The sequence below is a fragment of the Zeus faber genome (genome assembly GCF_960531495.2).
Source record: "Zeus faber genome assembly, chromosome: 16".
In the NCBI taxonomy this organism is placed as follows: domain Eukaryota; kingdom Metazoa; phylum Chordata; class Actinopteri; order Zeiformes; family Zeidae; genus Zeus; species Zeus faber.
Window position 1 is genome coordinate 28,770,512 of NC_137202.1, and position 21,292 is coordinate 28,791,803.

At 43.7% G+C, this 21,292-nt stretch overlaps 1 protein-coding gene across 1 annotated transcript in view; it reads left to right on the forward strand.

The window, feature by feature from the left end:
• The window catches only part of mertka (c-mer proto-oncogene tyrosine kinase a), a 22,171-nt gene extending 1,264 nt beyond the window's left edge, over nt 1-20,907 (forward strand). The window contains exons 2-19 of the mRNA XM_080016115.1: nt 1-136; nt 1,016-1,116; nt 1,198-1,368; nt 5,283-5,369; nt 5,928-6,043; nt 6,973-7,162; nt 8,489-8,634; nt 12,671-12,806; nt 13,178-13,325; nt 13,996-14,084; nt 15,705-15,800; nt 16,493-16,573; nt 16,647-16,739; nt 17,041-17,159; nt 17,297-17,406; nt 17,487-17,646; nt 18,646-18,782; nt 19,292-20,907. The exon at nt 1-136 is cut by the window's left edge and continues 198 nt beyond it. Of these exons, the coding sequence (XP_079872241.1) occupies nt 1-136; nt 1,016-1,116; nt 1,198-1,368; nt 5,283-5,369; nt 5,928-6,043; nt 6,973-7,162; nt 8,489-8,634; nt 12,671-12,806; nt 13,178-13,325; nt 13,996-14,084; nt 15,705-15,800; nt 16,493-16,573; nt 16,647-16,739; nt 17,041-17,159; nt 17,297-17,406; nt 17,487-17,646; nt 18,646-18,782; nt 19,292-19,700 (2,525 nt within the window). The 3' untranslated portion in view covers nt 19,701-20,907. The remainder of the gene's footprint in view (nt 137-1,015; nt 1,117-1,197; nt 1,369-5,282; nt 5,370-5,927; nt 6,044-6,972; nt 7,163-8,488; nt 8,635-12,670; nt 12,807-13,177; nt 13,326-13,995; nt 14,085-15,704; nt 15,801-16,492; nt 16,574-16,646; nt 16,740-17,040; nt 17,160-17,296; nt 17,407-17,486; nt 17,647-18,645; nt 18,783-19,291) is intronic.
• Nucleotides 20,908-21,292: the final 385 nt, after the last annotated feature.

A 21,292-nucleotide genomic window follows, 5' to 3' on the forward strand; every position in this document is an offset into this window, starting at 1 on the left:
ACATCCCGGACGCCCGGCTGGAGGCCAGCGTCCTCTGGGTGAAGGACGGCCGTGACCTGGCCGCCAGCGTCCAGGCCGTGATCAATGAGCTGCAGACCTACACGGCCGGAGTCACCATGCTGCTGTCCACGCTCAGGTACCTGTGGTAGAACCGGGACTGGGCCTGCGTTGGCAAAGTCAAAAGTCCTCCCCAGTGTCTGGAAAAAGCTGCTGTGGTGGAAGGAGTCCCCAGAGCTTTGTCCCGACACAAAATGCCTCTCGTCAAAGTGGAAGTCCCACGTTGACGTTTCCTCTCATGTAAAAGTCCTTGTTTTTAAAGTATTATAAGTTAAAGTACTTGTCATATCCATTGTCCTGATACAACAGAGTCTATAATACTTCATAAAGTACTACTGTAGGTTTTTTTCTCCTGATTACAACTTAAAATTAAATAGTAAAGTTGGAGTCAAAGTCATTTACAAATACATATAAAACAGTAGATATTTGAAATGCAGCAACGTAAAAAGTATAGATATTTGTTTTGAAATGTAGTGAACTTAAGTACAAAGTAATTTATTTCCAGCGCTCACAGCCTGGAGGTCCAACCTCTGAGGGAAGGCAGCCAGTTTGGGTTGGGGGCCTGATGGAGTACACACACACGGCTGGACTTTTACTTTGTGGACCTGGAATGTGTTTGTGAATCCTCTAGCTCAGTGGTTCTCAGTGGGGGGTCCGGGGAACCCTGGGGGCCCTTCCTGAGCTTGCAGCATCTCCATTAAAATGATTACCAGTTAAATTTCACCATTATTTGAATTTCCAAGACGTTCGTTAGAGAACCTCCAGTTGCGACTGTTTGGATCATTTCACCGTTTAATCAGATCCAATCAGTAAAGATATAGATCTTAGATTGGAGCCAAGAGACTTAATCTGATCAAATGGATCGAAAATGTGACAGAAAATTGAAGTTTCTCCAAAGTTCCTGGAGAACCTTGATGTTTTCTGAAGGTGTAACTCTCCTGTCTGGTGTTTGATGCAGCATCGGCCACGTGCAGCGCTCGGACGCAGGCGAGTACCGCTGCAGGCTGAGCGTGGGCGACACCGCGCTGGAGTCGGAGCCCATCCTGGTCCAGGTGGAAGGTGAGGGCGTCGGTTCTTCACCCAACCTCCGGCTGGTCCCCGCTTCCACGCAGGTCTGACCTCCTCTCCACCCGTCCGCAGGTCTGCCGACGTTCGTGCGTCAGCCCGAGGACCTGAGCATTGTGCGGGGCTCGCCCTTCGCGCTGTGGTGCGATGCCGTGGGACCCCCGGACCCCGTCACCATCTACTGGCTGCGGGACGGTGTCAAGGAGGGCGAGGCCCGCCACTCCCCCAGCAGCTACACCGTGTCAGGTCAGCGCTGGTTCCCATTCCCTCTCTGGCTTTTCCTACCGCGATGAAACTGTAACTTAAGCAAGTGTTTTCCACCGCATGGTACCGACTCGATTCTGCTCGGCTTTTTTGGTTTGCCATCGGGCAAAGTGGTGGATAGTACCCAGTACCTGGTACTTTTCTTGGTATCTCCTCCGGCGAGGTTTCAAGCGAGCTGAAGGGATACCAAGAGGTGACGTGAAAACACTGCATACTACTGATTGGTCATGGAGAATGATCACTAGAGTGGAGTTCTGTGTAGAGTGCTGAGTGGGTAGTAATTGTGCTTTGTGTACATTCCAAACAACAGCATCCATGTTTACCCTCGTCTTCGCTCTAAATTTCCTTCTTCTGATCCACTGGTTTGGTTTATTTTTCCTCTTGGTCACTTGAGGTGGTGGTGATATTTTTTTGTTCTGTTTGGTGGATGTTCATCCAAAGTTTAATGACCGACAGTTCATTGACAGTTTACTGACCACAACTCGTTACACAGCTTGAGCAAAGTCACCACGGCTTCCTTTTGCTTGTTGTGGTGGCGGACCCCGCCACCACTAATGGAAATGGCATATAGAGGAGCCCATGCAACTATACATATAGATTGAATGGCTGTTTCTTATGAAGAGCCAGCTAAATAGAGTATCAATTATGTTTATTTTATTACTACTTTTATTTTTATACTACTTTAACACAGTATGGGACTCCCACCTTTGCATCCCAAGTGCACTGTTTGGTTTTTGACCTTTGGAAACTTCCTTAGGCATGAAGCTGCTGGTTTCTGTTCTGCTCCGCTCTGCAGAGAGAGAGAGAGAGAGAGAGAGAGAGAGAGAGAGAGAGAGAGAGAGAGAGAGAGAGAGAGAGAGAGAGAGAGAGGAGAGAGAGAGAGAGAGAGAGAGAGAGAGAGAGAGAGAGAGAGAGAGAGAGAGAGAGAGAGAGAGAGAGAGAGAGAGGAGAGAGAGAGAGATGAGAGAGAGAGAGAGAGAGAGATCATCATATACATACGTTCGCGATTCTGGGTTTCTGTAATTATATAGTAGTATTAATTGTCTGTGTTGTATTAGATATACAGATAGAGACTGAAACTGAAGTGCCAATTAGAAGACCAGGGGGAGAAGTGGAAACTTGATGTGGTGTAAAGACAGATAAAGGTCTCCTTTTGGAAGAAGCTCCAGCCATCTTGTTTCTTCTGTTCGTCACACACTGTCGCAAAACCGAGCAGAGCAGTTAAACCCTGTGATGGGGAGACCCGTGTTGAAGGGGTTAAAAGGGCCGTGCATGTGCCATGGGGACGGGCTGGGGGTCGGACCGGGGGCTGGAACCTGGACAAAGACCCGATTCAGGGAACGCTCTGCCTCCCACACTGGGAGGATCGCAGTCCACTGCACTCAGAGCACTGATAACACATAACTGTCTGTCTGTCTGTCTTTTTATTATCAATTGTATGGTATTACCAATATCCACCTTACTAATATTTCTTCTGCATTAATTTCATATATATAATATAATGATATAATAATAATATAATAACATAATAACATGAACACACCAATATTCATCTCCGAAAGAAAATCGTTAAATTAGCGATGCTATGGGGGTAGTGGTTGTGGTTGGAGCAGGGGTTGGAGAAGGGGTTGGAGGAGGGGTTGGAGCAGCTGTTTGAGCAGCGGTTTGAGCAGGGGTTTAAGCAGGGGTTTAAGCAGGGGTTGGAGCAGGGGTTGGAGCAGGGGTTGGAGCAGGGGTTGGAGCAGCGGTTGGAGCAGCGGTTGGAGCAGCGATGAGCTGAAGTGGCTTTCCCGAGTGGACTAAGTAGAACAGTAACGTGGGGGTTTGGGTCAGGCTGGTGAATGGAATGTTTGCAGAGCTGATAATTACAGCCTGTTGCTCCGCTTCCAGGCAGATTATGGCTCCAGTTCTTCTGCGCTTTCTGAATTTCTCATCATTTCTTGTTTCCATTTGAGCAGCCAAACCTTGTGATGATGTGCCGGACTTTGTCTGCTTCTGTTTTATGGTTAAAAGTGGATGAATCGTTCGCTCGACCTTTGTTTCGCCCAGTGTCTGTCACCGACCTGTTCAGCGTCTGTTGTTCCCTAAAATAACTGGCTTCTGTTTGCTCTGCATTCTTTGCTGAACCTCAGTCAGATTGGGAAACCACAGTGCACAGGGCCCCACATGCACGGTGCCCACTGTGCCTCGCCAGCAGTCTGTTTGCTTTCTACTGGGAACCTGCAGCCTTGACCCCTATTGTTATTCTTCAGATTTTTATTATTAATAATATATTATTATTATTCTCCTTGGCATTTTTCGGCCTTAAAGTGTCTGGAACGCTACAATCACTGGAGCTACCGACACGGTTGAGGTCCCGTTAGAACCGGGACGTCACATCTCGTGGTTCGTGTTTCATCCAAATCAATCTACATACAGAGAATGAATTAATGAAAAACTGATGAAATTTGACCAAAAGTAGTCGAATGTCTGTGGATCGCCCACACAATGAGGTTCTAAAACCTGCGGTTGGTTGGAGAAGCAAGATGAGTTTGTGGAGTAAGACGCTTTGTAACATCATCATCCAATTTGCTCTATATGTGCAGATTGTTTCTACAAATGCACATTTGCACCATGCAAGCTACATAGTGTAGACTCCATCACTCTGAAGTGGTTGCAAACTGTGTGTGTGTGTGTGTGTGTGTGTGTGTGTGTGTATGTGTGTGTGTGTGTGTGTGTGTGTGTGTGTGTGTGTGTGTGTGTGTGTGTGTGTGTGTGTGTGTGTGTGTGTGTGTGTGTGTGTGTGTGTGTGTGTGTGTGTGTGTGTGGTCTTACCTGCTTGACGTGGGCGGGGCGTTTCATTTGATATTTCATCTCTTTTTCCCTTTTTTGTAAAAATAAACTCATTCTGTTCCATGGAACCCGGTGCCGCGTCCATATTTTGCAGCACTGGAGCCAGTCGTAACACAAACTGTAGGAGTGGAAAACAGTCCAACACGACAGGAAGTAGTAGGACGCCTTCTAATTTTTTAGGATAATGTCATAATAAGCAAAAAGTGTTACAGCTTGAAGAGGTAAATCTGCGTGTCACCAGGACAGCTCATGCTGCGTTCATAGGAAACTTGTAACTCCCTTTAGTAGTAATGCTGATGTAAAGAGGAGCAACAGCATGAACTGACCATGGGAACTCGAAAAATTGTAATTGGTGTCGATGCTAGACCCTGCAGCTATATTTTATCATTATTTATGTTTAATTATTACTTATTTAAGTAGAAACGTCAATGTGGTACTTACAAAATTACTTGAGTACTTAAGTGGGTATTTGTAGTTTTACTGCAGTAAAAGTCCTTCTTCCTCCGCTTTCTGGAAGGTAAACGAAGCAGTTGAAGCTTCGTCTCTCTGGTTTGAATGGTTTCGTAACTGGAGGTCAAGACAAAAGAGACAATTATTCTGTCGCTGTCTCCGTCCCGTCTGCTCAGATCTGCAGTAGCTGAAAGATGGCAACTGTGAGGACGGATTAAAAAGGTCTGGACCTTGTGGATGCAGCAGGTGGAGCACAGAGGCTAAATGTGCTTAAGTTTATATGCATAATATTAGTAAATTTGTTTTTAAAATGGTAGGCTTCAAAGCTGATTTCAGCTGAATTTCCAGATTTCTAAGAATATGCTTTTATTTCAAAACACCTTTCCTGGGAAGTAAATCAGAATGGATCAAATCCTAAATTATATCCAGGTCGTGACTTAATGAATGAGTTTGAATGTGCATCCTGATCCCAGGGCAGTTATAACTGCTATAATTGTGACTTCCTCCAAACCTTTGTTCCCAAGCATCTGAAAGGTCCGAGACGGTAACAGCTCCAGACATCATCTTTATCAGGACCTTGACATTTTTTGTTCCACCGTGTTGTCTCTCCTCAGGCGTGGAGCACTTCACTCGGTTCAGCTGTGAAGCTCACAATGTGAAGGGCGTCGCCACGTCCAGGGAAGCAGTCGTCAACATTAAAGGTAAAATGTTCACTTGTCAATCACTTTCTGACTGTCAATCATTATTCGTCCCAGGGATCATGTTCAGGCAGACGGTCTGGTATCTCTCTGTAGGGGGTTATTTAGTGATAATGACCATCTGGCCGCACATGATCCTGCTTATTACAGGGTTATGTACTAAATAAAAGACTGCATGGATGGCATGGATATATATTTATTTGTAGTTATTACATAACTAGTATGTCTAGTTTAGCTAAAACCGCAGCAACGTTGAGAACTATTCACCTCCAAAAAAAACACATTTACAGATAATTAAATAATTAATGTTCAATTGAACATTTTGGAAATGGGAGGTGGAACCAGGCAAGGGAGTGGTTGGGCGCGGCAGCAGTCATTACTAACAGATCAGTGGTCATTATTCAGAAATAACTGACCGCTGGTTGCTACCATGGACCAGGCAGGATGAAGTAGTCTTACCCTACAGACTCATGACATGGACGATGGGGGAAACAAACATGAGATTGGACATTTTGCTGCTCTTACTTTTAATGTTGTTTAATGTTCTGTTTATTCCTCCAGTTCTTCCTGAAGCCGTTTCCGCGGTGACGGTGATGGAGCGTCAGGCCAACAAGCTGATCCTGAGCTGGACGCCCGGACAGGACGGCTTCTCCCCGCTCACCACCTGTCACATCAAGGTATGATGGAACGTCACGACAGACAGACAGACGGACAGACAGACAGATGGATAGACAGACAGACAGACAGAAAGATGGTTGGATGGATAGATGGGCATTCAAGCTACGATGAACTCCTGTACGAGTTTAGTCTGAGAAAAAAATCACAGTTTAGATGATTATTTGAATCTGTTTTGGAGATCATTTATTATGAAACGTTACATTGATTGAAGAAGACACATAAGCACCAGAGATACTGTAGATGATAGATGGATGGATGGATAGATTGATGGACAGACAGACAGACAGACAGACAGACAGACAGATAAATGGATGGATAGATAGATAGATGGATAGACAGACAGACAGACAGACGGATGGATGGATGGATGGATGGATGGACAGATAACTTAGACGGAGATGAACCTGCAAACATAACATGTAAACCTTACTTCATATTGCCGTCTTTGTTTTTGTAAACATACCATAGGATTCGTCGCTCGTCGTCGGAGTGAAGTGCATTGACAAGAACCAAATATGAGAAAAATGTGAAACGAAAACGGCAGTAATCTGGAATTGAACAGTTCGTGCCCGACTCTAAACTTGGGGCCAAGTTAGTATAGCGTTGGCAAATGTGATTTTCACCTTCACTTGGGAATCGAACGTCAGGCTCAATATTTTCACTCGATGTTAAAGTTTCTTAAATTCTTACAGTTCGGGATCTGTGGTGTTTTTCACCTCAGTTCATAGTGACACTGGTTGACCTTGACATCCCTCCTTTAGTGCCATTGTGCCAACAAACATGGTCGCTGCTCTGCATCTCACGCTGTGTGTGTGTGTGTGTGTGTGTGTGTGTGTGTGTGTGTGTGTGTGTGTGTGTGTGTGTGTGTGTGTGAGTGAGAGTGTGTGTGTTTGTGTGTGTGTGTGTGTGTGTGTGTGTGTGTCCCCAGGTGAAGGAGGTGAGTCGCAGGAAGGGGGAGGTGACGCTCCCCAGGCTGGTCAACACCACGGTACCCCCGTTCCGGGCTGAGGTCCCGGGCCTGATGGCCATGAGCCGCTACAACCTGAGCGTGTCCTGCAGCAACGAGGTGGGGGCGTCGCCAGGCAGCCCCTGGGTCCAGGCGGGCACCACTGAGGGAGGTGGGTCAAGGCCAGGCCACGTCCTGGTCGGCAGGCCGAGGTTTGGGGAACCGTCGCTCAGAGTTTTCCAGTGAGGAAACCAACCAGAACAGTTTGAACTTTGACCCCATTTGCACTTTACCTTTCAAATAACCTGTAATCACTGGTTGTTACTTAAAAATCAAAAAAGTCAATAAAGCCAGTTTTATTAAATATTTAGCTTTTTTAATTGTAATTTTAAGCGACATGCTGACATAAGCATACGATAAGCTGGCGGATTAAAAAGCTTCTCTTAATAATTTAAATCAAAATACGTCATTTAACACTGACACTTTACTCCAAAGCAACTTAGAAAACAAAGCACATTGGTCATCACTAGTCACCACAGTCGTCATCACACCCAGGTTGTTTTCCACAAATGTATTACTACATATTTCCCATTATGGAATCAATAGAGATCTATATATTTTTGACTAGAAATGACGTGTTTACTCCAGAGGGAGTGAAGCAGGAATGTTATCACAGGAAACAGAGAATCCTTTATGGGCGGAGCCACTTCCTGTTTCCTTCCACAAGCACCACCGAGGGCTTCTGACAGATTTTATGTTGGAATGTGTCACATTTCAAGGCGTAAACAATGATAACATTTCAAATTAAAATAAAAATGAATTAAATTGAAAAAACGTTCTTATATTGTTGTTGTAAATTGCCAGTCAATGCCTTTCCCAGGATGGTGTTTGTTATTTACTTTTTGGTGGGTCAGTGGTGGCTTTTTTCCTTTTGTTTCATCAAACAAAGAGAAAAGCGTCCATCGTCGTACCAAACAGCAGCCGGCTTTGCTCAAGCTTTTCAAATGTTTCAAATTGTTTCCATAATTTCCATTCAGTCTCTGCAGAGTGATGGGAAATTCTTACTTTATCTTGTTCTTAGTTGATCAAAAGAGGGAGATATCATACTTTCATGAAATCAACACAAGTAATCTGAAGGTAATCCGAAAGTTTCGTTTGTTAAAAAATCCAATATTTATTTACCACATATTTATTAAGCTGGCACTTTTTAAGGAGCAGCCATTCAGTGTATTTGCGTTCTGCATCTCCTCCTCGATATGCTGTTTCCATTGTTGGTGGCGGAGTCAACCACCGTCTGATAAAACAACATCCTCACCACCGCAAGTGACCAAGAAAAAAACAAAACAAATCAATGGATCAGAAAGAGCGGAGAAGAGGGGAAACCGAGATGTTGAATGGGATTCTGGGAAACGTAGTGAAATTAACCGACGCAGATCTGATGGATTACCACTTTAACTTGTTGTAATGTGTGTTCACGAGCCTCTTCACGTCGTTGCAGTTCCCTCCGTGTATCCACGGGACGTCAGCGTGTACGTCAACGACTCCGTGCTCGTCGTGCGCTGGAAGCCGCCGCCGCCGGAAAAGATCAACGGCGTCCTGCGAGGGTACGAAGTGGAGGTCCGCCACGGGAACCACGTCAACAAGGTCAGAGCGGTTCGGTCCTTTAATGTGCGGACCTGGCAGAAATGGAATATAACATTGGGAAAGGCTCAGGGAGGGAGACGGAGACTTCTCTGCCAGCGAGGTGGCGGCACGGCAGGGTTTTTATTATAATAAAACAACAAAAAAGGCTCGCTGGCCAAACCGGAACATAAGACAGAAATCAGTTTGCTCAGTGCGCGTCAGTGTCCGTTCCGCGATCTGATCCCCAACACATAAGAAAACTCCCCCAGCCGACTTGGACCAATCAGCGCCGGAAGGGAAGAAGCCTGAGCTGTAACCTGCAGACCACGGATTAACCCCCGTCTGCCACAAATATTCATCAGTATGTTTTACTTAGTGTATAACCCAGTGAAAATTAGAATCGCTGTGTTGACGTTACCTTAAAATTTTACGTTGTTATCGACATTGGGAGATAGAAACACTTCACAGGGGCCGCCATGTTGCACCGCCATGTTTCTTCTACAGTAGCCTAGAAGGGACTTCCACTGAGGCCGCGTTGGTTACGATCTGCAACCTCACCGCCAGATGCCACTAAATTCAACACACTGCACCTTTAAATACAGATACTGATCCAGGATCGAAAAGACGCTGTTGGACGCTGCAGAGAACTCTGTTGGTAAATGGAGAAACGTATAAAAAACAAACCGTCATTCTACTTACACATTAAAACACACAGAGGATGCTCACCAGATCTGCCACAATGATTACATCAAGGCTTGACCACAATTATTTTCTTAAACCTCCACAGGTTTCTAAAGTCTTGACTGGTTTCCATCCGAATTTCCTGGGATTTTTGAACCGATGATAGAAATGTTGCAGTAAATAGATTGTTTTCATCAGTCGGTTGGAGGGAAACTAACCTGTCGACCCAAGTTTCCATGCCCCAATATGAATGGCTTTTCTTCCTGAGGTGGATTGTTACTTTCTTACTTTTCGCCCTCCGTGCGCTGCTCCGTGCTCCACCGTGCGTTGGAGCTGCAGAATGTGTTGATGTCATCGCACACTGAGGCTTTGTTCCGACGCTGAGAGAGAAAGAGACGCTTCATCTCGTTTCTGCACGATTAGAACCAGGGGGAAACGCAGACCGTAAATGAAATAAACATGTGAATAATTACCATCGAAAACACTGTTGACCCGATCCTTTGCACTTCATGAGGTAATACTGTGCTCACTCTTGTAATAGTTTAGATCAGGGGTGTCAAAGAGGGACGCTGAGTAAAAGAACATCCATGAAATATTCGGTCAGCTCATGATTGTAAGTCCATTCAATTATGTGACATTCGCTTAGCGTCAGAGATATGTCCGAGGCAGAGGGATTGCATCCGGTCCGCAGATGATTTGGATGGAAAAAAAACCAAGAAAAAAAATATATATATATTTTCGCTTAAATATTCACATTGAGTGATTATCTATATGTGAATAATAGAGACAGCTGAACTGATTACAGTTTAGTTGAGGTCATTGAGATATCACATTCAATATGGTTCATAAAATTACAACAAAATTCAAATAAGTCTCATTTTGACTGATCCATGACCTGAGATGAGATTTTCAGTGTCTCATGCCAGTAAACATAAATCACATGTTTGTCTTCATGCTGCCATGTTGTGAAATCTACACTCACATGCGCTTCCCTTTTCTCTGTTTTGGAATGGAGTGTTTCAGTTCAACACGGTAAGAATGCCGTAGTCCGCCTTTAGGTGAATTTAGGAGTTTCCTCTTGAGAAATGTTTTTTTTCCAAAGTTGCAAATTTTGGAAATTTATTATTTAAGTTATTTAAGAAAGTATATTCTCTGTTGTGGCAGTTTCGCCTACCACCCGCCACCCAAGTGGCATTTTCAGGGACCTCTGGCACAGAGACATGGACGACAGGGTTGTCGACACACCAGTTTATTGTAGAGAGTGGGCCGGTTGGAACAAGCCCGGAGCAGATGGACCCTGTCATGACAGGGCTCCTCTCCTGAGTGAGTGTGGGGATGAAGGTTTTACAGTGGGGCAAAAAAGTATTTAGTCAGCCACCAATTGTGCAAGTTCTCCCACTTAAAAAGATGAGAGAGGCCTGTAATTTTCATCATAGGTTCACTTCGACTATGAGAGACAAAATGAGAAAAAAAAATCCAGAAAATGACATTGTCTGATTTTGAAAGAATTTATTTGCAAATTATGGTGGAAAATAAGTATTTGGTCAATAACAAAAGTTAATCTCAATACTTTGTTATATACCCTTTGTTTGCAATGACAGAGGTCAAACGTTTTCTGTAAGTCTTCACAAGGTTTTCACACACTGTTGCTGGTATTTTGGCCCATTCCTCCATGCAGATCTCCTCTAGAGCAGTGATGTTTTGGGGCTGTCGCTGGGCAACACAGACTTTCAACTCCCTCCAAAGATTTTCTATGGGGTTGAGATCTGGAGACTGGCTAGGCCACTCCAGGACCTTGAAATGCTTGTTACGAAGCCACTCCTTCGTTGCCCGGGCGGTGTGTTTGGGATCATTGTCATGCTGAAAGAGCCAGCCACGTTTCATCTTCAATGCCCTTGCTGATGGAAGGAGGTTTTCACTCAAAATCTCACGATACATGGCCCCATTCAGTCTTTCCTTTACACGGATCAGTCGTCCTGGTCCCTTTGCAGAAAAACAGCCCCAAAGCATGATGTTTCCACCCCCATGCTTCACAGTAGGTATGGTGTTCTTTGGATGCAACTCAGCTTTCTTTCTCCTCCAAACACGACAAGTTGAGTTTTTACCAAAAACTTATATTTTGGTTTCATCTGACCATATGACATTCTCCCAATCCTCTTCTGGATCATCCAAATGCTCTCTAGCAAACTTCAGACGGGCCTGGACATGTACTGGCTTAAGCAGGGGGACACGTCTGGCACTGCAGGATTTGAGTCCCTGGCGGCATAGTGTGTTACTGATGGTAGCCTTTGTTACTTTGGTCCCAGCTCTCTGCAGGTCATTCACTAGGTCCCCCCGTGTGGTTCTGGGATGTTTGCTCACCGTTCTTGTGATCATTTTGACCCCACGGGGTGAGATCTTGCGTGGAGCCCCAGATCGAGGGAGATTATCAGTGGTCTTGTATGTCTTCCATTTTCTAATAATTGCTCCCACAGTTGATTTCTTCACAACAAGCTGCTTAACTATTGCAGATTCAGTCTTCCCAGCCTGGTGCGGGTCTACAATTTTGTTTCTGGTGTCCTTTGACAGCTCTTTGGTCTTGGCCATAGTAGAGTTTGGAGTGTGACTATTTGAGGTTGTGGACAGGTGTCTTTTATACTGATAACGAGTTCAAACAGGTGCCATTAATACAGGTAACGAGTGGAGGACAGAGGAGCCTCTTAAAGAAAAAGTTACAGGTCTGTGAAAGCCAGAAATCTTGCTTGTTTGTAGGTGACCAAATACTTATTTTACCGAGGAATTTACCAATTAATTCATTAAAAATCCTACAATGTGATTTCCTGGATTCTTTCCCAACATTCTGTCTCTCATAGTCGAAGTGAACCTATGATGAAAATGACAGGCCTCTCTCATCTTTTTAGGTGGGAGAACTTGCACAATTGGTGGCTGACTAAATACTTTTTTGCCCCACTGTACCTGTTGCTCCTTAGACCAAGCAACAAGCAACAGGTGTGAAGCCACTCTGATCCTGGATCCACCAGTTACCATCACCCAGGACAGGTGTGGCTGCTCAAACCACACCAGCCCCACACCACATCTGTCTTTGGAGAGTTTTATTCTTTAGTCTGAAATACAAAATACTGTCAGACAGCATGGATACGGATACATTCAGATGGATACATAGACATATGGATGGATGGATGGATGGATGAATGGATATTTGGATGGATAGGGTGTTGCAGCAGCTCTCATCAACATAATAAACAATAATAAAGTAATTACAATTAAAAAAAAATAAAAGGGGGCTGTATGAAATAAACTTAAAAATTTAAAAATGTGACAATATATAAAATATACAAGTTCACGTTGTTTTTTTATTTTTTATTTTTGCTTCCAGATTCACAGCTCTGTGCCGCCAGCCTTCATCCCGCTGCAGGAGTTCAACACCAGCTACAGTGTGGAGGTGGCAGCGTGTACGGTGGCAGGGCGCGGCATGAAAAGCCCCCCCGTCTCTCTGTTTGTCCCTCACTACAGTAAGATTAGGTTGGATTTAGTAGGAAGGAAACAATAAAATATCATACAATGAAATTATTTTTATTATTATATAATTGTTTTTATTATAATCTAACTATGTAATCTAACTATAATCCTATCTCATTCAGATAAATAGAAAAAATAAAAAATAAATATATATATATATATATATACACAAGAAAGCAGAAAAAAATATTTGTAAATATATAGAAATATGTACAGTATCTATTGAAGATGAATTTGCATTAATTATTGTGATTGTGATTTCCTGGAGGGACTGATTCATAAATTAACCATATATCAGTGATGACCTTTAACCTCTAGCAGCCATGGATCTGTACTGAATATCTTAACTCTCTGTTCTGTGCAGACCTGGCACCGTCTCCCACGTCCAGCCCGAACTCAGGCTCAGAAACCTTCTTTGTGATTCTGGGCGTGGTCTGTGGGATCGGCCTGGTGCTACTCGTCCTCTGGGGAGCGCTGTGCCAGCGCACTGGGACCCTGCACGGCTGGTTCTGGTACGATGCCGCTCGGCCCATTTGGTGTACATTTTGTATATTTTCATACACAACTAATTTGTGCAGACAGAGAAGTAGCATAAAAAGCTCAAAAGTATAAAAAAATAAATACAAGATAGATGGATAGCAGTATATGGTTGCTACTATTGACTATAAATATTAATGTGGTCTGGATATTTCTGTAAGGGAATGTAGTGCAGTTTCTGATCTGCTTGCTCTGTTTGTTTGCTTGTTTTGCCTCTTTATCTTAATTAAACCGTCAGAGCGATAAAAGAGTCTTTCCATGCACTTTCAGCATGTTAATAATAATAATAACTGAATGTTTCCCGAACGTGTTAATAATTGGGACATCCTTCCTCTTAATCACCACCGTCTGCACCTGATGATGATGATGATAATAATGCAGCTGCAGCTGTGGACAAACCAAACAGCCGCTCTGGGATCCATTATGCAGCCTGTGAGTCAGGAAGCGATCAGAATGTGTCACAGGAAGACGGGACTCGTATCCAGGACCTGGACCTGGACCTGGACCAGGACCAGGAAACCCCCCGTGGAGCTTTCCTGTCCTACTCTGTTCAGGAACTGTTGTTGGTGTTACTCACTGACTCACTTTCTTTTCCTCTGTTTAACCATCTCATCCTCTTCGTGTTGTTTCCGTTGCCCCCTGCAGGCGGCTGTTTGGCGGTGCAGACAAGCTGCAGCCTATCGTGCAGTACCAACCCCAGAGGTCCTACAACCGCTCTGCCATACAGGCCACACGTACGTCCCAAAATGCATTGTTTTATTTATGTTATTTATCTTGCAAAGTATTGATACTTAAAGTTGATGTTGTTCGAGTTTGATCAATATCGATGTACATTTGGAGCAGAAATTTGTGAAAAACTTTCATAATTTAACTGGAAGTAGAAGAACGTTGAGGCAATTTGATTCGTTTTGGGAGCGGGCCGCTTTGTGACATCATCATCTGAAGTTATGTAAGTCCAAGCTTTGTCTCTCGGAAGTCGTTCACATCTAGCCATATGCAAGTGCGACGCGTAGACAGACAACTTGAGCCAATGCTGCGATTATTGGAAATTCGGAAAACTCTAACTCGTACTGCGTTGTACAAAACCCTGAAAACTATAATTGGTCGTAGAAGTGCACCGCAGGAAGTCCTAAGAACCTTTGTAGGAACTAGGGCTTAAACTAGGAACTAGGGCGATGAAACGCCCTTGATAATTTTCACAAAAAAGTCTCCAAGATAACAATGACATATTTATGAGATTTGTTTTCGATACAGGGTCCGTTTTCCTCTATCTACAAAGTCACTGCACGAACAACCATGTGACACAAACAGCCAATCGTACAGCAGAGAAACAACCATGTGACACAAACAGCCAATCGTACAGCAGAGAAACAACCATGTGACACGAACAGCTAATCATACAGAGCGGAGAAACAACCATGTGACACAAACAGCCAATCATACAGCAGAGAAACAACCATGTGACACCAACAGCCAATCGTACAGAGCAGAGAAACCACCATGTGACACCAAAAGCCAATAGTATAGTATGTAAAAATTTATGTAAAAATGTAAAATGTAGTACAGCAGATAAACAACCATGTGACACCAACAGCCAATCATACAGCAGAGAAACAACCATGTGACACGAACAGCCAATCGTACAGCAGAAAAACAACCATGTGACACCAACAGCCAATCGTACAGAGCAGAGAAACCACCATGTGACACCAAAAGACAATAGTACAGCAGATAAACAACCATGTGACACCAACAGCCAATCATACAGCAGAGAAACAACCATGTGACACCAACAGCCAATCATACAGCAGAGAAACAACCATGTGACACCAACAGCCAATCATACAGCAGAGAAACAACCATGTGACACCAACAGTCAATCATACAGCAGAGAAACAACCATGTGACACCAACAGCCTTTCGTAAAGCAGGGGTGCCGGTGCCTCCATAGCTCTCTCCCTGGCCACGGTGCTGTCCAGCTGGGCAGCGCGCAGCGGGGATGAGGCCCATCGGAGCTGACGTAGCAGGTCTTCCTCAAACACCAATTTGAACTGGAACTCGCCCTCCTCCCAACCCGACCTCCGTGCGCCCTCCATCACCGCAGAAGGAGAGCGGTTAAAGAAAGAATCCACGATTTTCAGATCTGACACGGTCGGAGAGAGTCCTTCAGTCCGCTCCAAACATCCACGCATATAATCACAGAGCGCAGATTACGGAACTTTGGAAACCTGTCATACGTACCTAACATGACTAAACTGGACCCCGTGTATTGCTGCATGCGGCTTTATTTGTTATTATTGTTATTAATATTATATTATGAAAATGAATACTGATTAAATGTTTCTCCTCTGTAGTCGGGAGCCTCGGTGTAAGTGAGGAGCTTCGAGCCAAACTTCAGGACGTGATGATCTTGAGGGAGCTGCTTTCCATTGGGAAGATTCTTGGGGAAGGTAAAAAAAAAGTGAAATTCCAAGAAAGTTTATAGTTTAGTAGAGCTGCACCCTGAAAGTCATCAGTAGAAAACCTGTCAGTCGACTCAGATTCTTCAAGTCGAGCAGTCGTTTTTTTGTTGTTTGTTTTGTCAGTCAGTGTGCATTACAATAACAGGATAAAACAAAAGCTTACAAAATGCACAGGGATAACGTTTCAATGAGGAATGATAAATAAGGGGAATCATAAATATATTTATATATGCGTGAATCGTACACGGCTCTCTGTGCACCCTGATTGCTGTGCCCTGTTCCTCCAAATAAAACCACTAAGAACAGTGTGGGGGCGGGGCTCGGAGGAATGGGGCACGACTCGTAGACTCGTTAAGGTTGTTTTCTGCACATGGCGCATGGAGAGGGGGTGATTGGGGAGAGACTCACGGAGAAAGTGTCCCCCTTACGCACGGATTTGTTCCATTCCATGCGCACTTGTTCTGTTCCGTAAGGAGGCGTGAAATAAAATAAAAACACCCTCGGCATGGCCCCCTAGGAGGCTGCCGTTCTCGCCTATAGGAAGAGCCAAGCTCGCCCGGGCAGCTCTCCGCCGAATTGTCGTATATTTGCATTGAACTTCCAAATCCCATCCGACTGATAAAACTAGAGTCAGGCACAGTTCTAGTTTCTAATACTTTAATGTGACTTCATCCCAACAGGTGAGTTTGGCTCCGTGGTGGAGGGACATTTAAAGCAACCAGATGGAAGCACAGAAAAAGTCGCCGTGAAGACCATGAAAAGTGAGATTCATACTTTATAATCACTGCATAACATAGTATTAAAAAATACTGAAACTGTTCTCTTTCTTTTCAGTGGATAGCTATTCCCAAAAGGAGATCGAGGAGTTTTTGAATGAAGCGGCGTGCATGAAGGACTTCAATCACCCCAACGTCATCAGACTCCTGGGTAGTAGTACTGAAGTACTGAAGTAGTGCTGGATTGTACTGTAGTAGTAGTAGTAGTAGTAGTAGTTGTAGTAGTAGTAGTAGTAAGACTACTGTTGTAGTCCTGTAGAAGTCTTGTAGTTGCACTCTAGTAGCACTGGTTTTAATGTAGTCGTAGTAGTAGAAGTAGTAGTAGTAGTAGTAGTAGTAGTAGTAGTAGTAGTAACTACAGTAGAGGTACTGTAGTAATCCTGTAGTAGTATTGTAGTCTCACTAGTTCATGAAAACTATCTTTTGACACGGTTCTGGTTCTGGTTCTGCAGGAGTGTGTCTGGAGCTGAGTTCAGGTCGCTTCCCCAGGCCCATGGTGATCCTGCCCTTCATGAGGTACGGAGACCTGCACAGCTTCCTGCTCAGGTCCAGGCTCGGCGACGCTCCGCTGGTGAGAGACGTTGATTTTGTCAGGAAATCCCGAATTTCTGATAATGATGCAAACTTCCGTATCAGAAGGACATTGGTCTTCGAACGTCCTGGTTCCCAAACTGGTTCTTCGGTATTCTTACTTTTGCTCTTTTCCAGTTCCTTCCCACGCAGACTCTGCTGAGGTTCATGGTGGACATCGCCATGGGGATGGAGTATCTGAGTGGACGCAACTTCCTGCACCGAGACCTGGCCGCTCGCAACTGCATGTAGGTCCCACTCCCTGCTCTAGTCATCCCACGTGGCCAGGCTGAAGAGATGAACGTTCTCGTCTTCCTCCCTCTCTCAGGCTGCGTGACGACATGACGGTGTGCGTGGCGGACTTTGGCCTGTCCAAGAAGATATACAGCAGGGACTACTACCGCCAGGGCAGGACGGCCAAGATGCCGGTCAAGTGGACGGCTGTGGAGAGTCTGGCCGACCGGGTGTTCACCGTGAAGAGCGACGTGGTGAGGACCTCCACCCGAATTAAGTCTGGAGTTAATGCTAATGACTGCAGGAGGTGGAGCACTGCAGTGCTTCTTTTACAGTGATCCAATTCCTCATTTAACGCTCGTCATCACTCTGTGAACTCAGTGCTTTTTCTTTTAAGATCTATTGCTGAACATTTCATTTATGGGAAGTGTTCCTCTTTATTGTAAGGGATTTGGTTGTATTTCTTGTAACTGATCATTATTATCCAACATTGGAATTTCAACTTTCTTGATGATTTTGGGGACTTTCCAAAATATTACAAAAAATCCTCCTGCCAATGCTTCCCTTCCTGCTAAGGTAGTAAACATTCAGCAGTTACTGAGTCATGTTGGTTAAAGTTGAAGTGATAAGTCACCGACCTACTGACCCTTGTATATAATAATACTCCCAGCACTGCATACAGTATATGTACTACTATTACTTCTATCACTACTACTATTAATACTGATAATAATAACAATAATAATAATAATAATGATAATAATAATAATAATAATACATCCCAACAAAAATAAGAAAATCATATCCAATGAAAATAAAGGTTCATATCGGTGTCAGATCAAGCATATTTTACATTACTGACCATTTCCTGATGATAACGTACAATCTACAAAAATTTACGTTATGGTGAGAAACCATAAAACCTTAAAATGGCCTCCTGGTCTGGCTAACAACAACAGTCAGGTTTATTTTCGTCAGAGTTACTTTATTTGGAAATGGTTTGCATTTGTTAATTCCACGATAAAGCAACACCTAAAAGCCTCCACTTCTTGAAACAGAATGAACAAATACAAAATACAGCAAAATTAAGTCAAACTAAATTTGACACAGGTGTGGTCCTTTTTAAGAATGTTCTTTTCCCAAGATTTTACCAAAATATATATATATGTATATATATACAATTATTTTTTTCCCCCTGTAAATTGCTTGTATTTATTCCCTCCAACCTTTTCATGATGACCCCTGTGCTGCAGTGGGCGTTTGGTGTCACAATGTGGGAGATCTCCACGCGTGGCATGACGCCATATCCCGGAATCCACAACCACGAGATCTACGACTTCCTGCTGGAGGGACACCGCCCCAAGCAGCCCGCCGACTGCCTGGACCAGCTGTGAGGATCAAGTTTAGCTCATGAGAGTAGAACGATAGTAGTTCACATACATGCAAATAAAGAAATAAAAGCTTTTTGATAATGAATGACCACCATAAGATTCCCTACGCAGTGACATGTTTTTGGGAAGGCACACAAACAAATAACCTGCTAGCTATTTTAGAGGTTAAGCTTTAAGGCCACATATCCTGGTGGTTAAAATAAAGATAAACTGTAGTGATTTTCAGAATGTTAAAGCGGAAAAGCTTTTTGTCTGTATTTGCGAACCCTAAAATCTTTCTGAAGCAACTTCACACGTCACAAATCAACAGCAATCTGCATAAAACCACCGGCACCGCCCAGTCTTTAAACTAACCTTCTTATTATTCCTTCTCTGGCTGTGACCCATATGCCCATATTTGGAGTTCCACCTTCCCTGTGACATATGCCGTTATAGAATAGAATAGAATAGAATAGAATATACAGGTTTGGGGGTTTTATTGACCTGGTTCCTGTTGTTTTCTCCCCAGGTATGAGATCATGTTTAGCTGCTGGAGGGTCGACCCTCTGGACCGTCCTTCCTTCCCTGAGCTGCGGGAGTCGCTGGAGAAACTCAGCGAGAAGCTTCCGGAGTCCTGCAGCAGGGAGGACATCATCTACATCAACACCAGCTTCCCCGAGGAGAACCCCGACGGGGAAAGCTCGGAGGATGTCCTGGAGGGGTACCTGGATGGGGAGACGCCCCACGTTGCTCCTCCTCCTCCTCCGCCGCACGCCGCCGAGAACTCCGTGGTCACCGCAGACGTCCACGGGAGCTTGGAGGACGAAGAAGAGGACGACGACCGTTACGTGGTGGTGATCTCCGATCCCTCCTTGAGGTCCCCCGGCACCGGAGGAACCGGACATTACAGCTTTGGTGAGAGAGCTCAGCTGCTCTGAGGTTCAGGACCCAGAGAACCAAGATAATTATGACTTTTCGGAACTTGGGTTTTGGAGCACCGTGACTCTTCCTCGCAGGGATTTTCTGCCGGTATTTCTGTTGATGTGGACGCTCCTCCTGCGAACCAGCGTTGGAAGTGAAAACATTTCAGATGTTTCAATGCATCTCAATAAGCTCCTGGATATCATGAACTGTGAAAAATCATTTACTGTAATGAAATCATGTAAATCATGGAATTCTGTGTCTATAATGTAATGTCCTGCACTCTAAAGAGGTTTTATGACATGAGCTGGAGTGGACCTGTCTTCAACGGGTTTATTGTTGCTATGGTAACGGGGTCTGGTGTGTAAATGAAGCAATGATGCCAACGGGCGTCGTAGTGCAATTGTAGTGCAATACTCTTATGAGATATTTTCATGATGAAAAAGTTAGAACTGCTTAAAAGAAAGACTTTTTATAACCTTTTGTTGTAAAAAAATATATATATTAATTAGAGGTCAGTATTGTCAATAACTTGACTTAATGAATTCCCATGTCCAAAATTGTTGACTACTGTACTATTTACAGTAGGACGCCTAATTAGTATGTGAACGTTTCTCGCACATCTGAAACCATAGTATGCTTTTAATAATATGTGAAAAGTACCAGTATGTACTCGGATACAAACACTGCCCGCTAGGCTGGTCAGCGTATCCCAAAATGTATTGCAAGGGCATTATGTGATTTCTTTGCAGTGTTGCCATGAAGTACACTGGGCCAAACTAGGTACATGTAGTATGTACTACACGGTGTGCTTTTTTGGACGCAGGGTCTGTGTTTTAGCAGTAGACTGTTAAACCTTCTTTATTGTCCGCTTTATGGTTGAAGTGTTTTTTAGATAATTGCAGTGTCTAAATGTGTGGTAACACATGTCATTCTTTATAACGCTCTCTTTCAAAACATATCACAACCTCTGGGTTTATGCAAAGCAGTTGAATGGTTCATACATGAACCACATTCTTCTCAGTGTTCACAGATGGTTGCCACCGAGATTAAATTGTTTGGAATTCACATTTCCAGCCAATGGAGTAGAGATGATCTATCCATCCGTCACACTGACTGAGTACGGTCCTTCTTCAAATGTTGTTTTGTTGTGTTAACTTATTCCACACCACTGTCAACCTGGTGACAAGTTTTATTCCATTCGAATGTTTTGGCTTGACAATTCTGCTGAATAATTACATGTTTTTATTAAATGTTGAACATGGGGATGTGTTCCTTCGCCGTTACTGGAGGGAAGTAGAGCTCAGGAGCCCTTAAGTATTTTATTGTTTTTCTCAGTTTTATTACGGAATTCATTTCACCAATACTTGGAATTAGGTACAATATCTACCAATCAATGGCACTTTATGTGTTCAATACTTTGCACTTCTGATTGTTTGTTCTTTTTTACTTAGGAGAACATTCCAAAATCAGGACATAGTGTGAACGGTGTCTTCCAACAGTTTTATGTATAAATAAAACAATAACAAATAAAAAAAATTTAAAATTAAAAAAAAAATAATAATAAAATTAAATAAAATTAAATAAAAAAAAAAAAAAATATATATAT